At 42.6% G+C, this 18,514-nt stretch overlaps 1 protein-coding gene across 1 annotated transcript in view; it reads right to left on the bottom strand.

Annotated features, from left to right (window-relative positions):
- LOC119161148 (piwi-like protein 1) overlaps positions 1 to 18,514 on the bottom strand; it is a 292,627-nt gene that overhangs the window by 129,654 nt on the left and 144,459 nt on the right. The window contains exons 8-10 of the mRNA XM_037413500.2: positions 17,383 to 17,496; positions 7,347 to 7,535; positions 6,681 to 6,759 (exon numbers count right to left, since the gene is read on the bottom strand). Coding sequence (XP_037269397.1) covers positions 6,681 to 6,759; positions 7,347 to 7,535; positions 17,383 to 17,496 — 382 coding nt within the window. The remainder of the gene's footprint in view (positions 1 to 6,680; positions 6,760 to 7,346; positions 7,536 to 17,382; positions 17,497 to 18,514) is intronic.

Genomic DNA, 18,514 nt, shown 5'->3' with positions numbered 1-18,514 from the left:
CCCACGACCGTAGGAACATAGGGAAGACGCCGACAACAGATGTGGCAAACTGTCGACACAGCAAAAGCACAGCATTGACGTGGCAACGCCACGAGGTGTAAGAATGTTTCGATACCGAGATGCCATCTTGGATAGATGTTGACTAGAGTTGGAGTTGGCTCTAAAACAGATTGTAGTTTGTTTTGATTTAAGTTCATAGCAGACTGTTGAGTAAATATAGTGTTAGTAAATTTTTAGTGCTTTAACCCAAATTTTGTGTATTTGCTTCATACGTCGTTTGTATAAAGTGTGTGTTTTGCCATGCCTGTCTCTCAATTCCCTTGCAAGCGCTCCTGGGATGAATCGCGACAGCTGGCAACTGCACTCATTCCAATGAAGAGACAGTAACCTCTGGCATGTTTATAGATGATGTTCCTATACTCATTCCTGCGGTCCGTTTGAACGTCATCCAGTCATTCAACGCTGTTTTTCAGGTGAAATCGTCAATCAACCAGCCCAAATGCATACCCTACTAAAGAAAAGGATACTTCTGTTGCATTACTGGCTCAATTGTGTTGATACAAGAAAACTTTTGAAACTTTGCTGCCGTCCAAAAGATATTGCAAAAATAATTTGCAAATTTTTTTTTTCTCCACTAGAGCTGATCACTGCATTCCATGAGTCAGGAGCATGACTAACGAAATCTCTGCGCACTTTCGTGCAATTTAGGGTGGCCTTAGCTGAGAATAAGGATAAAGTAGAACAGTGGCCTTAGCCGAGAATGAGGATAAATTGAAACAATTGGGCACAACTTATCTTTAGTGTGTAAGCTGAGACTAATTAAGGTTGTGTTTAATGCTCATGAACAAGTTGGCATGTGTTAGTCACTTTTAGAATGGTAAGGATCTCCTGCATGCCCCCCAAAATTTCAACATTAAGACTGTACTGTACAGCTGTCAGCATGTTCAACTCGAGTGCTCTGTTGTGTGGCCTTGACTACCTTCCACTGACACCAGCGCCGCCAAGCGTTAGACCCGACACGTTTGCAGCAGCAAACAATAAATGGAGCAAACGTCAAATACACATCTGGCAGGCCTGTTTTCGCCACATTTTTCTTGCAGCTGCGTCCTTCCATGCGCCCACAAATTTTGTTGCTGCATGCTTATCTCAGCAAAGTCTCATTGCATGCAACAGCTCATGAACCTTTCAAATTTGAAATCTCAGCTGTGTTTGCCCTGCTATTCTTACATATAATTTCTTTTGAGCGCCAATTGTCATTTAAAACTCACAACGTGCATAAGCTGTCGGGCATTGGCAGATTGTCGAGATAAGCTTACAGGAACAATTTTCATAGGCTGGCATGACAATGCAGCCGCAAGCAAAACTTGGCAAAAACAGCCCGGCCAAGCAAATTGATTCGACCTGCCAGTCAGGCAGAAGAAAAAGCAGAAATTTAACAATGAAATTTACCCACGCTCCATCCATCATCAGCTATTGCAAACATGCAGTGTCTAATATCTGACAGCGCTGGGGTCAGTCAAAACTGGTCGAGGCCAGGCAGCGGAGCATTGAAGTGAACCGTGCCAACAGCTGTACATGTTCATATTTTAAAAAGCAGGAAAAAGAAACAGCTAGGTAAAAAACAAATATAGATAAAGAAAAGATCAGGAAGTACACTGTGCAGTCTGCTGCTTTGACCTTGAGGGTTTTTTTACCCTTTCTTTGCGATGCTTCCAAAAAAAAAAAGACAACAGTCTGTCACAGGGTGTCTACAAACTTTATAAGTCTGTCACAGGGTGTCTACAAACTTTATAAATCTGTTTTTCCCTACAAATTTCATAGCTCCCTGACGTTTCCAGGTTCTCCATGATGATTAAAAGCAAATTCAATGACTACCACATCTGCATGGGAAAACTCTGTGCATTGAAAACAAACAAACCCTCGAGTGGTAAACAAAAGTCAGGCGCATCATCTAAGTAAACTAATTTAACAGACGCACTCAATGATCTGAGCGCATGTGGTAAATGTGAAAAAAATATGCATATCCGGCCAAAATAAAACCCCTGATCCAGGCAGTGAGCAAGTCAGCTCTTTGGTGTTTAGAAGAGCCAGGAAGCAAACACACAAGTTAAAAGTAACCGCAGATGAAAGTTTGAGGGAGCCGCAATAGTCCAACACCGCAGTCAAAGCTGCTAGGAAACGTAGAAGTGGTGCCAACTCACAGCATCAGTGTAAAAAGAGGACACGAGAGCCTGGCCGGTTCTGACTGATATGTTGGGTTCAACATCCCAAAACCATAACATGATTATGAGAAACGCTGTAGTGGAAGGCTCCGGAAATTTTGACCACCTAGGGTTCTTCAACATGCACCCAAATCTGAGCTCACAGTCCTACAAAATTCCGCCTCCATCGGAAATGCAGCCACCACAGTCGGGATTCCATCCCACGACCTGCGAGTCAGCAGCTGAGTACCTTAGCCACTAGACCACCGTGGCAAGGCGCCTGGCCGTTTCTTTAACTATAATGGCTGTAACCCATGCCGCTTAAGATGTGGCGTAAATTGAATTAGATCGACCTGAACTGCTGTATTTACTGACTCAACTATTAATGATGTGGATTATTAGTTTTGATTCGACCTGGATTGCTGTATTTACTGATTTGTACCCCCCCCCCCCCGCTCTAATTTGCTCACCTTTAAAATATACTTTTCAGCAAAAAAAAATGACTAACTACTACTCGAATATTTTGTGTACCTTGCCTTGAAAATGAGTATTGACAACTTGGAAGTACAGAGCCGTACTGCAAAATTTTCCGTTCCTTTTTTCTTTATTCCTTTTCCCGACGAGCACCTGCATGTAGGTATTTCATGTCTCTAGGCTCTGACACTTGAAGTGCAACAAAAGTTCTCAGACCGCTGAAAGCTGGGGACAGTGTTTAAAAGTACGGACGTTTGAATACAGTCGACTCTCGTTAATACGAAGTTTACGGGGACCGCGAAAAACTTCAAATTAAGCGGAATTCCAATAAACCATAATGAACGAAAAATACATTTATTTCAAAGCAGTTTATGAGAAAAAATCTGTGATTGCCGTTTGCTTCTGTTTGCTGAATCTTGCAGCAGAAAAGAAGTCCTGCAGGCTGTATATGTGCCCGAGCGCTTCCTCGGCCTTGCTCTCAGCAGTGAAAAACCGCTGCGCGAGGGCAAGGCCTGTGGCTACATCAGCAGCCCGCGGTAGTGGCTCACTTGCAGGGTCGCCGTCGTCCTCAGTTTCGTGACTAGGCTCGCTGGGCCGAACCATCTCCACGATCTCAGCGTCCGACAGTGCACCACACGTTTCTACCGAACTGTCAGTGGCAATGTACTCCTCGAAAGGGATGTCGCCGAGAGCTGGCAGGAGACCATGAACGACAAGCTCTTGTGTCTTCTTCCCCCACTGTACAAGACGCGTCATCTGCACCACTTGGAATGAAGCCGCACGCCCTAAAGCAGTTCGCAATGGTTTCATCCTTTACGCGACTCCACACTCGCGCCAGCATATGGATAGCACTGAGAAGGCTCACTTCATACTGACTTGCATTGTCCATACACAACAGCACCCGCTCAAGAAGGTGCTTCCTGTACAGTACTTTCACGTTTTTGATGATCCCCTGGTCCAGTGGTTGTAACACCGATGTAGTGTTCGCTGGCAGGTAGGCAACACGTATTGCAAATTTTGACTTTCGTCGCCAAGTCAAGCGTCTGACAAGGCCCGCGAGTTGCCATAGTAAACGCACGTGGAGCTTCGTCGCACGTGGAAACGCTGAGTCCGCACACGACCATAGCGAGATCAACAATGAGGCCCGGAACTGGAACCGCTGGAGCAGTCGCTTCGTGATCTGGGGCGCTGCACGCAACTGCGATGCTATCAGCTGACGGTTTGAGCTGCGGCGCTGTGGTCAACTGCGATGCCCTTGGGTGACGGTCGGACACGCACTGTTGTTCAGCACTTCAAAAATAGGAAATTTTACAAACATTACGATTTCCTCTGGGAATTTGATTGAAAATAAATTTGAATTAACCAAAATTTGAGACCTCTAGCTTCCAATTACCGAGAATTTCTTCCTGTCGAACTGAATGCAAAACTGACGGGACCTCCACTCCACTTCCAATTAACCGATAATTCCAATTAAGCGACTTCGAATTATCGGGAGTCGACTGTATGCGGCGGCAAAAAGGAATCTGTCAAGGTGCAACACATTCTTTGATTCCACAGATGAATCACGAATGTCGGCAGGTTATCATGATTTACGTACTCTGCTAGGGATGCGACAAAAAAATAATTGCAGAAATATTTATACAACCTCATGAAACTGAAACGAAAAATTTAGCTGAAATTACCTAAATGCTACCCTTGAAACACGAGTTGCCAGCGATAAGTGCCTAGCTGAGGACGTTTGCTGTTGCATAAAAATAATAATAATAATAAGCAGAAGAAGACGAAGAAAAAGAACAAAAGGCATGAATAGCCTGCCAAGCTTCTGCTGATGGCAGTCTAGCCTACACAAACCAGACGGCCTTCAAGCCGAGCAGAAATCGTGGCCTAGACAAACATGTATAACTATACAGAAGTGAGTAATGTTGTAGTTCGAAAGTAAGATAAGCCGTGTAAATGTAGAAGCAATAGACATCAAAATAGTGGGTATACCAACATTGGAGCTAAGGAATGCTTTAGCTGATGTGAAGGACAAGTTGATAGACAGCCACAATTTTTACAACCAGTACATCGGTGAAACTGGTGATTTCAAGAAAAAGAATTAAACAACACAAATATGATGCCACAAAATGACGCATGACCTTGAGTGCCCTCGCTGAACACATGAAATCTACAGACCATCAAAAAGACTTGCAAAACGCGTGTGTTCTGAACAAAGAAAAAAAAACGCATTTTCCCACATGGGCCAACTTGAGTAAATGCGTCATGGAGTTGTGCGGGTATCATGTGAATATTGTGTATAGTTGAGTGATCATAATTTAAACACTGATAATTCATACTTTTGGTTAATTGAAATAAAATTCCATTTTTGGTTGGCTCTCTCTTCTTTCAATGTATTCATAAACTTCCTAACTCAAAATCCATCATTCAGTTAATCATACCTTTTGCAGGTCCCCCACCAGAAACTATCAGCTGCTTTCCCACTAATACTATCAGCTACTTTCCCACTAATATTTAAAAATTTGAGTGCTTATATAATCATAACAATCTAAAAATGAAAAATAAGCACCTGAGGCCACAAGGAAAAAAACTTTGCAAGTAAACAGATGTTTTAAACAAAACACACACACGATAAACCGTGATGCTTCTCAACTGGTAGAGAGCTTTGTGCTGAAGGCACATACATACAGCTATTAAGCAGTCGGCAATTCAAGACTTCTTTAAAAGGTCTGATCAGCAGTAAATGGCCAACAAACTTGTCGACTTCACACCTCTGCTTTCTGTTCACAGCATGCAGTTAGAGCTTGAAAACATTACAAAATTTTTAGATGTGCTAAAATCAATGCCTAATCATAATGTGCGGTTCCATCTCACCCAGAGTCATGTATCTCAGAACTTCTGTAATTCAAACTTCTTGATATTTCGAACAAAATTCAGAGGTCCATTCGAGTTTGAATTAACCAGACTCAACTGTAATTGGGTATGGTATAGGAATGCTTAATTGTTTTTTTTTTGTCTTTATTATTCATATCTATTGAATAAAGGAGAAATGTTGCCTTCAAAGAGTGCCGAGACATGGTCGGGTTGTGTCCAATTAATGGTTGAAGGTACTGTTGCTTCCATTGCATCTACTCGAGTCAAGCAAAGCGTCAAGCCAAGCGAAAGCCAAGTAAAGACGTGCTTGACTGAATTCCGAACACCCGATCCAGTGCCTACATATACAGGATGGTCAGCGAACGGTTGTGCAGCATGAGCAGTCAGTTTTTACAGCGTCGGCCTTGCGAGGCGAGAGAGATGGGGTGGAGCGACAGTTGGCTCGAGACACGAGTATGCGCAGTAGGGGTGTATGTAGACCCCACGGCTGACACCGGATTTGCGAGTAGATGCAACTATAAAATGCTATGCATTTAAAAGAAGCTTGCATCATGCTTGCACCTGGAATCCAGATACAGACGACTGTACATACGCTGAACTCGAGTGATGGGACACTTCTATGTATTTTCGCTGCTTATGTCACGTATTTAGGTGTACTTAATCATATGACTTACTTTAAACAAGGCTCCCTTCCATATCAGGCGCTTAAACGTCAGTAAACTGAGTGCTATAGGTTGGTGTATCCTATCGCGTTTACACTAAGCAAGAGTTTTGCAGTTTTTTTTTTATTCACACGCCTTTTAACAGCTCACTGCAGTAGCTGAAAGAGCGACTTTTTAAGCTTTGATCAATGGTAATGCTTATTTTTCTGACGGTCTCACAGAACCGCTGTCAGTTTCTATGAGCTGGCCAAGTTTTTCAGAAATTCCCCGACTTTTCCATGACTTTTCCAGAAGGGTCCAAATTCCCTGACTTTTCCAGGTTTTTCCAAGTTGGTAAACACCCTGCTGTTAGCTTTCGCGAAACAAGTACTGGACCTATACTTGAAAAATGAGATCCACACAATATGAAAAATGCACTGCTGCTCATGTGCATGAGAGAGGGGACAGGGGGGGGTGGAGGGCAGGCACTTACCGATGCATTTTTTCTGGGCTTCTCCCTATGCAAAAGTAGTGGCTGGTCAAGGTCCTGAATCTCAATGTTGTAAATACGCCTGCACAGTTGTAAAGACGCAATGTGTGCTGTTAATGTTTTGAAGGTGCCTTTCACACAAGGATAAGTCTATGTCTAAATCGCACTTCTAAGCTCTTACAACAGCGAAAATATCGGTAACCTTCTATTATTGCCATAATTAAGAGAAACAGAAACGATAGTGTTTTGAAGATGGCATTCACAACAAATGCACCCAGTCAAAATACACTGAAATTAGCCAGTATTCACTGGCAAGATTGACCTAAGTTAAAGAATCTTAAAGCTAAAGCAATGAATGTCTGCTGTACGACATTAATATACCGATTTCTCTTCAATGGATTCTCGCCCTACCAAATAGATTCATACCGTCCAGATAACCTTGCTCGAGGTCCTTATAAATAGAATACTGGACAAAAAACAATTTTATTTAGCTGCTACAAAAGGAAACACTTCCACTATGAAACATGGCTTGGTAAAACAGGAGAGGTTTTATTGCAACATTGGGTACTTGAGAAAAAAATTTTTAAAATTTTGAAACAAGAAATCCTTCGTAGAGGATTAGATTAAACCAGATTTACTTGACTTAGATAACTTCCATAAGCCACTCACTTGTAATAGTTAACGTAAGTGATGTCCTCGCCGGTGTGGAATGTGAAAGTTGAGGTAGGCTTGGCATCCCAAGCAATGTCATCCACTCTGTACGTGTGGTAGTTGTACCGTGTCATCACAACTGCACCAACAATGGCATGCACAGCCTTGGCTTTGTAGTCCCTCGGGTATGAATTGTATACATCAAACCTGAAGAGAGAGTAGCTCAGTTTCATCTGAAGGAACATAAACACATTGTAAGACCTTAAATGACCACAATTATTTGCATTATACCAATTCATACAGTTTTTATTCATCCTGCATTTTTCATCCTGTTTTTATTCATCCAACATGTATTTTTCCCTCCTTTTCCACACTGCTACAACACCACTAAGTATCGGTGTCAAACCAGCGAGAAATGTACAGCAAGTCCTGAAGCATACCTGCCAGGTTTGCAGCGCAAGGAAGACACAAACGAGGGGTAGCTGTCGTCTTATCTTGGCTCTGAAGGTTGCTGGTGAGCTTCTTGGACCACATGTGCGCAGTCAAGTCAGTTCTACTGCCGTGTGGAATCCTGGTGTCACATTTGCAAACAGTGCAAAACGCATGATGCTCACTTTTCCCTGATGCCACGATACAGCTAAACTCGACGGTATGCTGCCTTAAAAAAACATTACGATACTTCTTGGCTTGTTCTATAAGTACCATGGCGGAGCACTCTGTAAAGGGCGCACTGCGCCATGCACCGGAGCCCCAAAGCCAACAAAATACATAAGAAAATTGCCGATGCAGCAAAAGCCATAAAGTGGGAGAAACTGCAGGAAGAATCGGACCTTAGCAGCATGCTAGTGCGAAATCAGGCAGCTGCACAGGCAATCTCTTTACGCATAGATGAAAGCCACAGTGGCACTGCACAAGTTCTAGTCACTCTACTAAGAGCTTCAATTTTGCTTTCGCATTTGACTAGCCATGCTTTTTTTAGACTCCTGACTGATCATGATGTTAATCGGTGCCATGCAGAATAATTAAATTTTCGTGCAGCACACTGAGGAATATTTCGCCAAGCATGGGTGCATTTTCAGGAGGTTTCTGTCCTGGTTGTACAGTTGTACAAAACCATCAAAATTCCGGATTCTGTCAGACAATTCGGGAAACCTGGCAGGTATGTAAATATGCTGAAGTAATAAATGAAGAAGCCTTACTAAAGTCACTACAAGCATACGTGCTCATGTTATGCGGCAACAGCAGCCATTCACTTTCTTAGATACCACGAGGTAATTAAAACAGCCCACAAAATAAACTTCATTCCAGCTTCTATCATATGGATCAACATTAACTTGTAGAACTTTTAAAAAGCGATGGTTTGACTTAGCATATGCTGCTTCAAAGCAGGTGAGCTTGGAAGCATATCAATTAAGCCTATTAAGTCGTTCACAACTATAAAGAATCATGAACATTGTACTAAATTTAACCTTTTTTTCTTCTTTTTTTTCAAAGCTCAGCTTGCGTGCTTTGGGGAGGGGGGGGGGGGGGGTTGATTCAACATGGTTGTTTGTTTTTTTTAGTTTTTTTTGCCAAATTGCATGAAAAGAAATAGCTTGAAGGCTTCATTGCACAGCCAAAATGTCATTAAACTTCCCAGACAGGAAGACATTGCTACCAGTTCCCATGCAGAACTGCTGTCAGTAGAGTCATCAAAGCAGCACCTTTTAAATGCGCCTTTATTCCTTCGTGGTGATACGGCAGCCATGTTATAGACGAGCTTATCAGAGGCAGCAGTATAATGAAAGAGAGAAAAAAAGCACAACATCGATACAGTATGTATATCAGCATCAGGAATTGCTATTGCATGCAATAGGACAACCATAATCGGCGCAGGTTCACCTGAATAAAACACTGCTAATTATCTTAGTGCACATGTGTTGTGTGTACAATGAAATCTTGATAGAACAAACCCCACATTAATGAACTTTTCGGGTTAACAAACAGTGTAAAATTATTCTATTACTACAAACTTCCGAATACCGAACTTTTCAGGGTAACGAGCATTATTTAATTCCACGTTATAGTAACGCCTCAGTACTAATAACTAGTGTTTTCAAATCAGTTGCGACCACTGGAGTAGTACGCAAGCAGACGACAAAGCAAACGGACGCCTTGCTTCTCGGAAAATGCGCAATGGTGCGGAGGGAAAATAAAACGACAGGGCGACTTTCTTTTGTTTCTTTTTCTTGAAAGGCCTACGCTGCAGGTTAACAAGCGCAGAGGCGAGGGGCAAGGGCAACACAAGAGGGCAAGGTCAGCGAGGCAGAGTGAGAGTTGCAGAGCAGGAAGCATGAGCGCAAAAAAACCTGACAGCGATTGATTGATTTGTGGGGTTTAACGTCCCAAACCACCATTTGATTATGAGAGGCGCCGTAGTGGAGGGCTCCGGAAATTTAGACCACCTGGGGTTCTTTAACGTGCACCCAAATCTGAGTACACGGGCCTACAACATTTCCGCCTCCATCGGAAATGCAGCCGCCGCAGCCGGGAATCGAACCCGCGCCCTGCGGGTCAGCAGCCGAGTACCTTAGCCACTAGACCACCGCGGCGGGTCCAAAAAAAAAAAAAAAAAAAAACCTGACAGCGAGGGAGCAGAAAACGAAACGAGAGGAACTTTATTTTTTAGCACTTTTTTTTTTTTCTTCTGAAGAAACGATGACAGTCGCGACACTTCGGGCTTTTCTTTTTTTTTTGTCATTTCTACATGTGCTCTAGGAGGCCTTGTTTGTCAGTCATGTTCATCTCTTTTCCGCAAAGCAAGTAGACGTTCACGCTGCGGTGCTACAACAAATCAGTTCATCTCTGCTTGTGACAAAGAAGCGAAAGCAGTTTTCGCTATGCGAGAAAGTGAATATTCTTCGGCAACTGGAAGGTAAAAGGCAGGCTGTTGTGACCAAACAACCAAATTGCACCACAGGAATGTGGATGAGCTGGAGGCCTTCACGCTGCTAAGTTTGTGCTGCACGCGTCAAAAAAAAAAAAAATAAAATAAGACTTCTTTAATGTAAATGTTCATTTTTTGGTGTTCACTAGTGCTCGTCAAAAACGAGTTCAAGGGCCCACCGTTCTAAAGGTAAGTCATTTTGGTCGGTGGAAGATGTGTATTTATGGTCAATTTTGGGCTTTTACTATAGCGAGGTTTCAAAATAACGAACAAATTGCTGCAGCCCCCTGAAGTTCCTTATACCGAGATTTCACTGTATATGATGTTGCTATATTATACCATGGCCATGAACTTGACATCTGGAGTAGCAAGCGAGGTGATAAACCAGGCTAACATCCCTGAGGATATCGTAAAATGTAACACAGTTCCGCAAGGCAAGTTCCGACAATACGGCGTGCGCCGAGACATTTCTCTGCAGCTCCGAAATTGTAGCCATGCTTCAAACCACAAGCCCACAAGGATGTGATGCCTCTCACTGTGGTAAAAAGACAACAGCACATTGTTTCCCAAGAGAAGCAGATGATGCGCAACAGAGAACTACAGTAGACTCTCAGTAAACGGAAATCTGCTAAACAAAACTGCTGCTTAAAAGGAACAAGTGCCTCCCGCACAATTGGTTTCACACTTAGATTCTCCACTCTTGTTCACCTCTCAGTAAACGGAACTCCTGTTAAACGGAACACATTTTCGTGGTCCCTTCAGATTCCGCTTATTGAGAGTCTAGTGTACATAAATTAGAAAGTTGTGCGCTCGAAAAAAAAGACTATGCTGGCTTGGTTTGATCATTCAAGACAGTTCGCTTCACAAGAGAGGGGGGGGGGGGGGGGGGGCAGAAGTATGTGTGTGCTTACTTTAATTACTAAACTAGGGATGTACAAAAAACTTGGGCACGCCTGTTTTCTGCCCCTCTGTGTTAACAATGCTGACACAAAAGAGGGACAACTCACTTAGATTTTTTTTTTTAATTTTCTTTATGGGTGAACGAAACTCGCATCTTTTATGTATTTTGACATGCTGATTTCAAATATGCAATTACTTTTTTTTTTGTGCAACAAGTACTTTTCAAAATATAGAGAAATTCATATTTTTTGCATTGACTAATTTAACGGCGAGTTTTCTCTTGAATGCTGGTAGTGATAAAAGACAGTGGCACATGAAAATGATGTTGTACGGCCAGAACTTCCAGTGCTACAAGAATGAATGCTCTAGACTGATTTGAACCAAAGTTACAGCATGTCAAACTTTCGTAAACAAAAGGCTTTAGTAACACCCTGGAGAAATGATCACTTTTTGAAAACATATCTCATGTTATTGAATCAAATTTTATGCCTACTGCGCTCCCCATTTGTCCACTTTTCCAACAAAACAAGAATCACTGAGATAGGATAAGTATCATTACAGATATCATCTTTCCTAAACTACACCAAGATAAAAAATGCAGTTTTGAGAAAACGAGAAACATCAGTCAAGACAGGTTGAAAATAATTATGGAAATCTCTTGAACATTGCAGTGATCGAAGATGATATACAAGTTCAATCAGGCAAAAATTAATATTTTATAACGACCTCAAATAAAATTAGGGCATTTCAAAATTTCATTGATAAAACCCAATACTAACGTGAAAAAAATTTCTGTAACTGTCCCTTATTAATATGTAATATCATAATAATGTATTGTTATAATAATATATTATTATATTCATTGTACATTTTTAGCTGTGGAACTCGACAGCCACCTCAAATTTCATCTTCACGTGTCTGATGTAAAAAAGAAAATGGCTCATGGTATATGCATTCTTATCAAAGTGCGATTGCATTTCTCCTTTTCTACTCTCTTATCCCTTATGATTTCGTTCATTCTCACCTTAATTACAACATTTAACCATGGGGTAACACATACAACAGTCACCTGGCATCATTGCAGACTATTCAAAACCGGGCCATTCGTCTAATAACGTTTTCATCACGTTCTGTTAACGCGAATCAGTTATTGCACTCCTACAATATTCTAAAGATGTCGGATCTTAATAAATATAATCTCGCCATTTATGTTTTTAGGGCACTAGAGAACGATATTCCTGTATCCATAATACTAAGGGCATCCCTTATTAATGCTAACAATACTAGATTCGCTGAAAATAATAATTTCATTTTACCCATCATACAAACGAATTACGGCAAGCAGTCGCTACATTTCTCAGCACTTGCTTTGTGGAATTCACATCCATCTACTCTAAAATCACTAAATGCTCATAGGTTCTGATCTGAACTTACACATCTTCAGTTTGATTTGTCTGATTCCGGTTCTTCACTGCTTTAGGTGTTCTCATTCGGTAGTTTTTGTCTATCTTCTCAATGATTGATTGATTGATATGTGGGGTTTAACGTCCCAAAACCACTATATGATTATGAGAGACGCCGTAGTGGAGGGCTCCGGAAAGTTAGACCACCTGGGGTTCTTTAACGTGCACCCAAATCTGAGCACACGGGCCTACAACAGTTCCGCCTCCATCGGAAATGCAGCCGCCGCAGCCGGGATTCGAACCCGCGCCCTGCGGGTTAGCAGCCGAGTACCTTAGCCACTAGACCACCGTGGCAGGATTGTCTATCTTCTCATCTTTCCTTATTATTACATCCCTTTTCTGTGATTTTCCCTTATTTGTCTTTATATTTTGTTTATCTTCTCATCTTTCCTTATTATTACATCCCTTTTCTGTGATTTCCCTTATTTGTCTTTATATTTTGTTTATTGGTTTGAGCTTTACTGTTTATTTCTTTTGAAATGTCTCCCGCTCTGTCCTTACTCTCATCAACTATGGCACATTTCTTGTTCGTTGCTTTTTGTTAACACTATTTATAAGTTATTTCCTTACTTTATGCGAATTAGTCATTATCATTATTCTTATTATCAAGTCCATGAATTGCCAATTTACTTTTGTTGTTGACTTCGTTATCATGCACAGGAGGTCCCAATTCAGTTCTTAACTATGGGACCTCCTTCTGTATATACTAAACATGTATTATTTACTTTGTTTGACGTGAAAAATAATATGATTCCGATTCTGAACCAAATACTAGTCCTATTGGACTTTTCAATTCACCAACCTTCTGAGAAAAAAAAATTATTGAGACTGGTTGAGTAGAAATATGATTCCGATTCTGAACCAAATACTAGTCCTATTGGACTTTTCAATTCACCAACCTTCTGAGAAAAAAAAAATTATTGAGACTGGTTGAGTAGAACCAGGCATATTATTGCTTCAATATGACACCATCAGAAATGCCACTTTGGGGAACCATGTAGAAAAAAAAAAATTGCCGTTGGAACGTTTTATTGTGAAGCTTACGCCGCGACAGTCTCATCAACGCGAAAATATTGTTAATGAATGTCTGGCCATTCCCACTACAGAGCACTGCACACGTGGATAAAATGTTTATCTCTAATGCATTGCACGACTTTTCACCATCAACTGTGCGAGTTCTATGTCGTCACTTGACCACAACAGACGCAGTTCACTATCGGTTTCTTAGCAAGGCCATAGTTGCAGTCCCCCGAGACTAGTTTCGCCCACCCGCCACACACTCTGCATCACGCTTTGCATCGTAGAGAATTGGTGAGCAGCTCATTCAGGATCTCCAAGCCGACCATCAAATACGAAGCTGTAGTGCCCATGGCGGAGGCCGATGATACGTAGCTTGCATAGGTGAAAACTGCAGTCTTTCGTGCTATCATCGGTGTCTACTCAAGTAGACCAGGCATGACCTGCTCACAAGCACTGACTTGGGCTGTGTCGCTGCTCGTCACAGCTTCAGCGTCAACTCGCACTAGGAGAGAGTACGCGCGAAGAATGTCGTCCTTCTCGGGCGGATCGCTGTCAGTTGCATTATCATGGGTCGCTTGCTGATCGCTTGTCAAGCCGGCCAACTGTATGCCCTTATCTTGCGGACCGCTATCACCAGTCCCCGGCACTGGGAGTCGCCCCGGCACTGGGAGTCGTCGCTTGCTCATCGGTTAGAGAGCGGTGCAATACCATGCCCTTGTGGGGAGGACCACAATTACCTACATCGTCGTTATCAGGTGCCAAAGCAATGACGCTTGCTAGCTGATCAATTACAGAAACCTGTGATGTCATGCCGTTAGCACGTTTCTTTTTCATTTTGCCTCGCCTTTGGCTGATCTGATACACCGAGTAGAACTTTCTCGGTCCTCCAGGAACGTTTGTCATCGGATCGTAACATAAGCAAAAATGGCACCTTAACCAGCCATGTTTTCAAATGCAGCGCCCTAACGCAATTAGATGACGCCATTTTAGCCACGTGATCAGACGTGGCTAATGACAACGTTTTACACTTACTTTCTTTTACCTTGTTATTTGAGAAAGTGGCAAGCTCAGTGTTGCCAGACTGAATGGTAAAAAAAAGCCAATCGCAACAGCTTTTCAATGATAAAAAAATGGCCACGTGTGCAAGAGTTCCAGGCAGCCGAAATAAGCACGCAATGACCTGCTTTGGCTGTACATAACACAAACACAATGTAAAGAAACAAACAACGACAAGCATGAATTAAATTTATTGAAGGGGTGGCTTGGTGCATTTGCCTATGCATTGCAAGTGCCTGCGGGTGTGTACCACGGTTTAGTGAGTTTAAAGGAGCACTGACATCAAATTTACTCATGCCAAGATTTTTGCGTCAGCGAGTAGCTTAGACCCCGTAGCAGCGATTCATGACCTAAAACGCAACTGAGGAATGAATAACCATCACTTTTATTCATTTACATCACTGGTATCTAGCACTACTCAAAAACACGGCAATCCCGCGATGTTTAGCGCTGGGAGCACCAGTAGTGGTGCTACCTTGAGGTCACCTCCAGATCACGCCACAGCTGACCACTTCTCTACAGAAAAGAGTGATGTAAGGCTCAGCTGCTCCGCAAACATTTCGTCTGCTAGGCGGACACATTCAGTCATGCCTTGTCACCTGCATTGCTGTTGTTGCCGTACAAAGTGTCGACTCAGGTCCAATACGATAGTCTGGAGCTTGAAATTCCTGCGATTCGTGACATCGCGAATTACTTTTGCTTCGATCGACCTTTTGCAGAACAGTGATTCCGAAATGGACGCCGTTCCGAGCAGCACTGCAGAGGTGCCCGAGGATGCACGCTTCAGCCATGTTTGCTCGTGTCTCGGTTAGCTATATTGGTGTGTTTTGGCCCCCTTTTGTGTCAGGTATACGCAGAGGGGTCAATGCAATATAGCTATCGCGAATGAGCATCAGCTTAGAAATAGAATACGTTTCCTGCTTGTCAGGTTCTTTTTTGCGCCTCCAGATGGCCCCACCTATCCACCTCGTGTTTAACACGGTATCACCACTTTTACAAGGAAGCAAAGTTTACAGATTAACTAAAATTCGATACCTACGTGTTACTTGTTAGCGATGATACCCGACTATACACTGTTCCACTTTTGATAGCTTATGGTCATGTATGTGTAACACATGCGTGATATGAAAAAACACCCTCCTTGCGCTTTTCTGTGCTTTGAACGAGACGACTGCAACTCACCTGCAACTCGCAACGATTCCCCAACATGCTGACCAACAGGCACACGTTTAATCATGCTCTTTTCTTTTGCCATTCTTCTAAAGGTGGTTTTGATCTTGATAATTTCCCAAAATCATTAAAACCGGAGCGACGAAGATCAGACGCGACGAGCGAGTGCGTTTCTGCGCTTCGGCGCCACGATAAGAACACTAGGATCGTACTCATCATTGCTACTAGGGCACCGTCACTCAGGATGGTATTTGTGGAATGTATCACACCAAACACATAGCACCAGTGTCAATGTCGCAGAGCAGTCTATTTTCTGTTTTTTCTTCTTAGCTTTTCTATGCTGTTTGACATCGAATTAAAATAACTTCTACGTGATGAATGCCGTTCTAATTTGGCCAAGAAGACCTATGCATATCAAGCGATCGAATGATGGCCACATCTCAATCTTGAAATTTGATGTCAGTGCTCCTTTAGGATTCTGGGTAGAAATAGGAATAAGACCGTGCCCGAGTTGATGGAAGCCTATTATATTAAAAAGAAAAGCCAAAGGTGTATCAGCGACACGTCCGTGGCGTTGTACGTATCGAGGAGGAGACTGATTGAAAGCTGGATAGCGTAAGGCTGTGTGAAGACTGCGCATGTCTGTATGTCGTTATTTAAATCTGGGTATGCGCTCAGTCTTCTTTACTTTGAAGTGCCGCTTGTGCTTGTCAATGTGTGTTCCTTTAATTTGTGTTTGTGTTGTTTGCGGCCAAAGCATGTCATTAAGCAAGTACCAACTAGGCCAACAATCAGCATTGTTGAAAGAAGCATGATTTGTCCACACATTAAAGGGCTGGGGGCATGCTGACGCATCTTTGATTTATTCTTATGCCACTAATATGCGAGAATTTAAAATGACAACTTTCACACAGGTGCAAAGTGATAGAAGACAAAAATGCCAGTTTTAAAAATTCGATTTTTGGGCACATTTTCGGGTCCTAAGAGCTCTATCTCACCTTAAAGGACCCCTGACTTGTGAGTAAGACGTTTTAAAATCATGTATCTCTCTGATAATGATGAAAATGATCTGCAAATAGCTAAACATAGAGCACAATTATTGTTAGTGCTGGTAACATGATTAATTTTTGGTGTCGCTTCAATGCGTCCACCATTATAATAAAATTGCACCCCACTGCGCTAGAGCTCTATAGGACCACGCATACTCAGATTTCAGTGATGCTGAGAGAATTCTTTTCAAATCGGAGCCTCACGAGCAGGATCAGGCTGAATGCTCAAAGAAGCTCCTGCACTTCTTAGCAAAGAAGTTCTAACAGCGCCGCTGTTCAGCCTCTATATGGCCTCTCCTAATTAAGGTGCTTTAAGGTGTTAGCAGATGATTCCACGACTACCCAAAACACAAAACGGAAGACACATCCAGAGATAGTGAGTACAAAGCATTATATATGTACCTTCCCTACTAAATGTTTTCAAAATTTCTTGAAACTTGGGATCAAATGAAAAGCAATGCTCTACTCACAGCACTTCACGAGCAGTGATGGTGCGGAGGACACGGAAGGACACATCACAGTTGAGCAAAAGCCCTCCATCATATTCAGACACCGACTGCACATAGCCAGGCCACACCTCTAGCCTGCAACAAACAAGGCAAGATTAGTATAATTGACACCTAAAGAGACTCTCGAATTAAACAGGCTGCCAGCCACATTCCTGCTTTGGCACACTCCAGAGAACCTTCAGCTTTTAAAAAAAGTTTCTATTACACACAGTCTAACAGTACCATACCTGCCAAGTTCAAAAATTCTGAATTCGGGAGATTTCTGCAATGATTGGGGGGGGGGGGGTATATGTTTTGCCCTCCTCACTACCTCTTCTTTTTTCACGCACACACAAAAAAAAAACAGAAAGGGTGGGGGTCTAGAACAGGAGCGCAAACATTGGCGATGCGATCTTGTCATGGCTTATAAACAATGCAGCAGGCGGAGTGTCTAAACAACGGTAGAATCTCGGTGTTACGTACCAATCTCAAGCGGCATCGGAAATATTCTCTACGCTTGAAGCTTAGTATAATAAAAAAAAACTAGCAAAAGCTGTTTTTAAACCACAATATACACACAAAACATTTCTTTCCATCAAAAGAACTCGCATACACTATTGTGAGATACACACAAGTGGACCAACAAGGGACGACACAGCTGGCTGCCACGAAAGTGCACGTCAAAGCTTCGCTTGAGGCCAACTGTAAAGTGCTAGTCTGCTTCACTGAGTCATGAACAAAGATCGACATGAACACCCAAACACTTTGTGCCTGTTTTCAAGCTTTTATCGCTTTCAGTCTACCACTACATTAGCCTTACACTCTTGGAGCTCGTAGTCGCTATCAATGATCTCGTCACAACGACCACGGTTTATTCGAAGCGGTTGCAGCAAACAGTACTTCCGTTATTCCGCCTATCTCCTGCGAGCGCCTTGGCCGCGTACCGAGCTATCTCCTGCGAGCGCCTTGGCCGCGTACCGAGCCTCCAAGGTCTATGGTTCAATTTTCGTAGCCTCAGCAGGAAAGAGAGGGCAACCCTCCTCTGGCCGAGCTGTTCCTCAAAGCAGATCCGTCAGTTGTAGAAGACAAAGTTATTACCACTTTCTTTTCTCAC

The sequence above is a fragment of the Rhipicephalus microplus genome, chromosome X (assembly GCF_043290135.1).
Source record: "Rhipicephalus microplus isolate Deutch F79 chromosome X, USDA_Rmic, whole genome shotgun sequence".
NCBI classification, from domain to species: domain Eukaryota; kingdom Metazoa; phylum Arthropoda; class Arachnida; order Ixodida; family Ixodidae; genus Rhipicephalus; species Rhipicephalus microplus.
The sequence above is the reverse complement of the archived record's forward strand: the minus strand, read 5'-3'. Positions and strand labels throughout refer to the sequence as shown.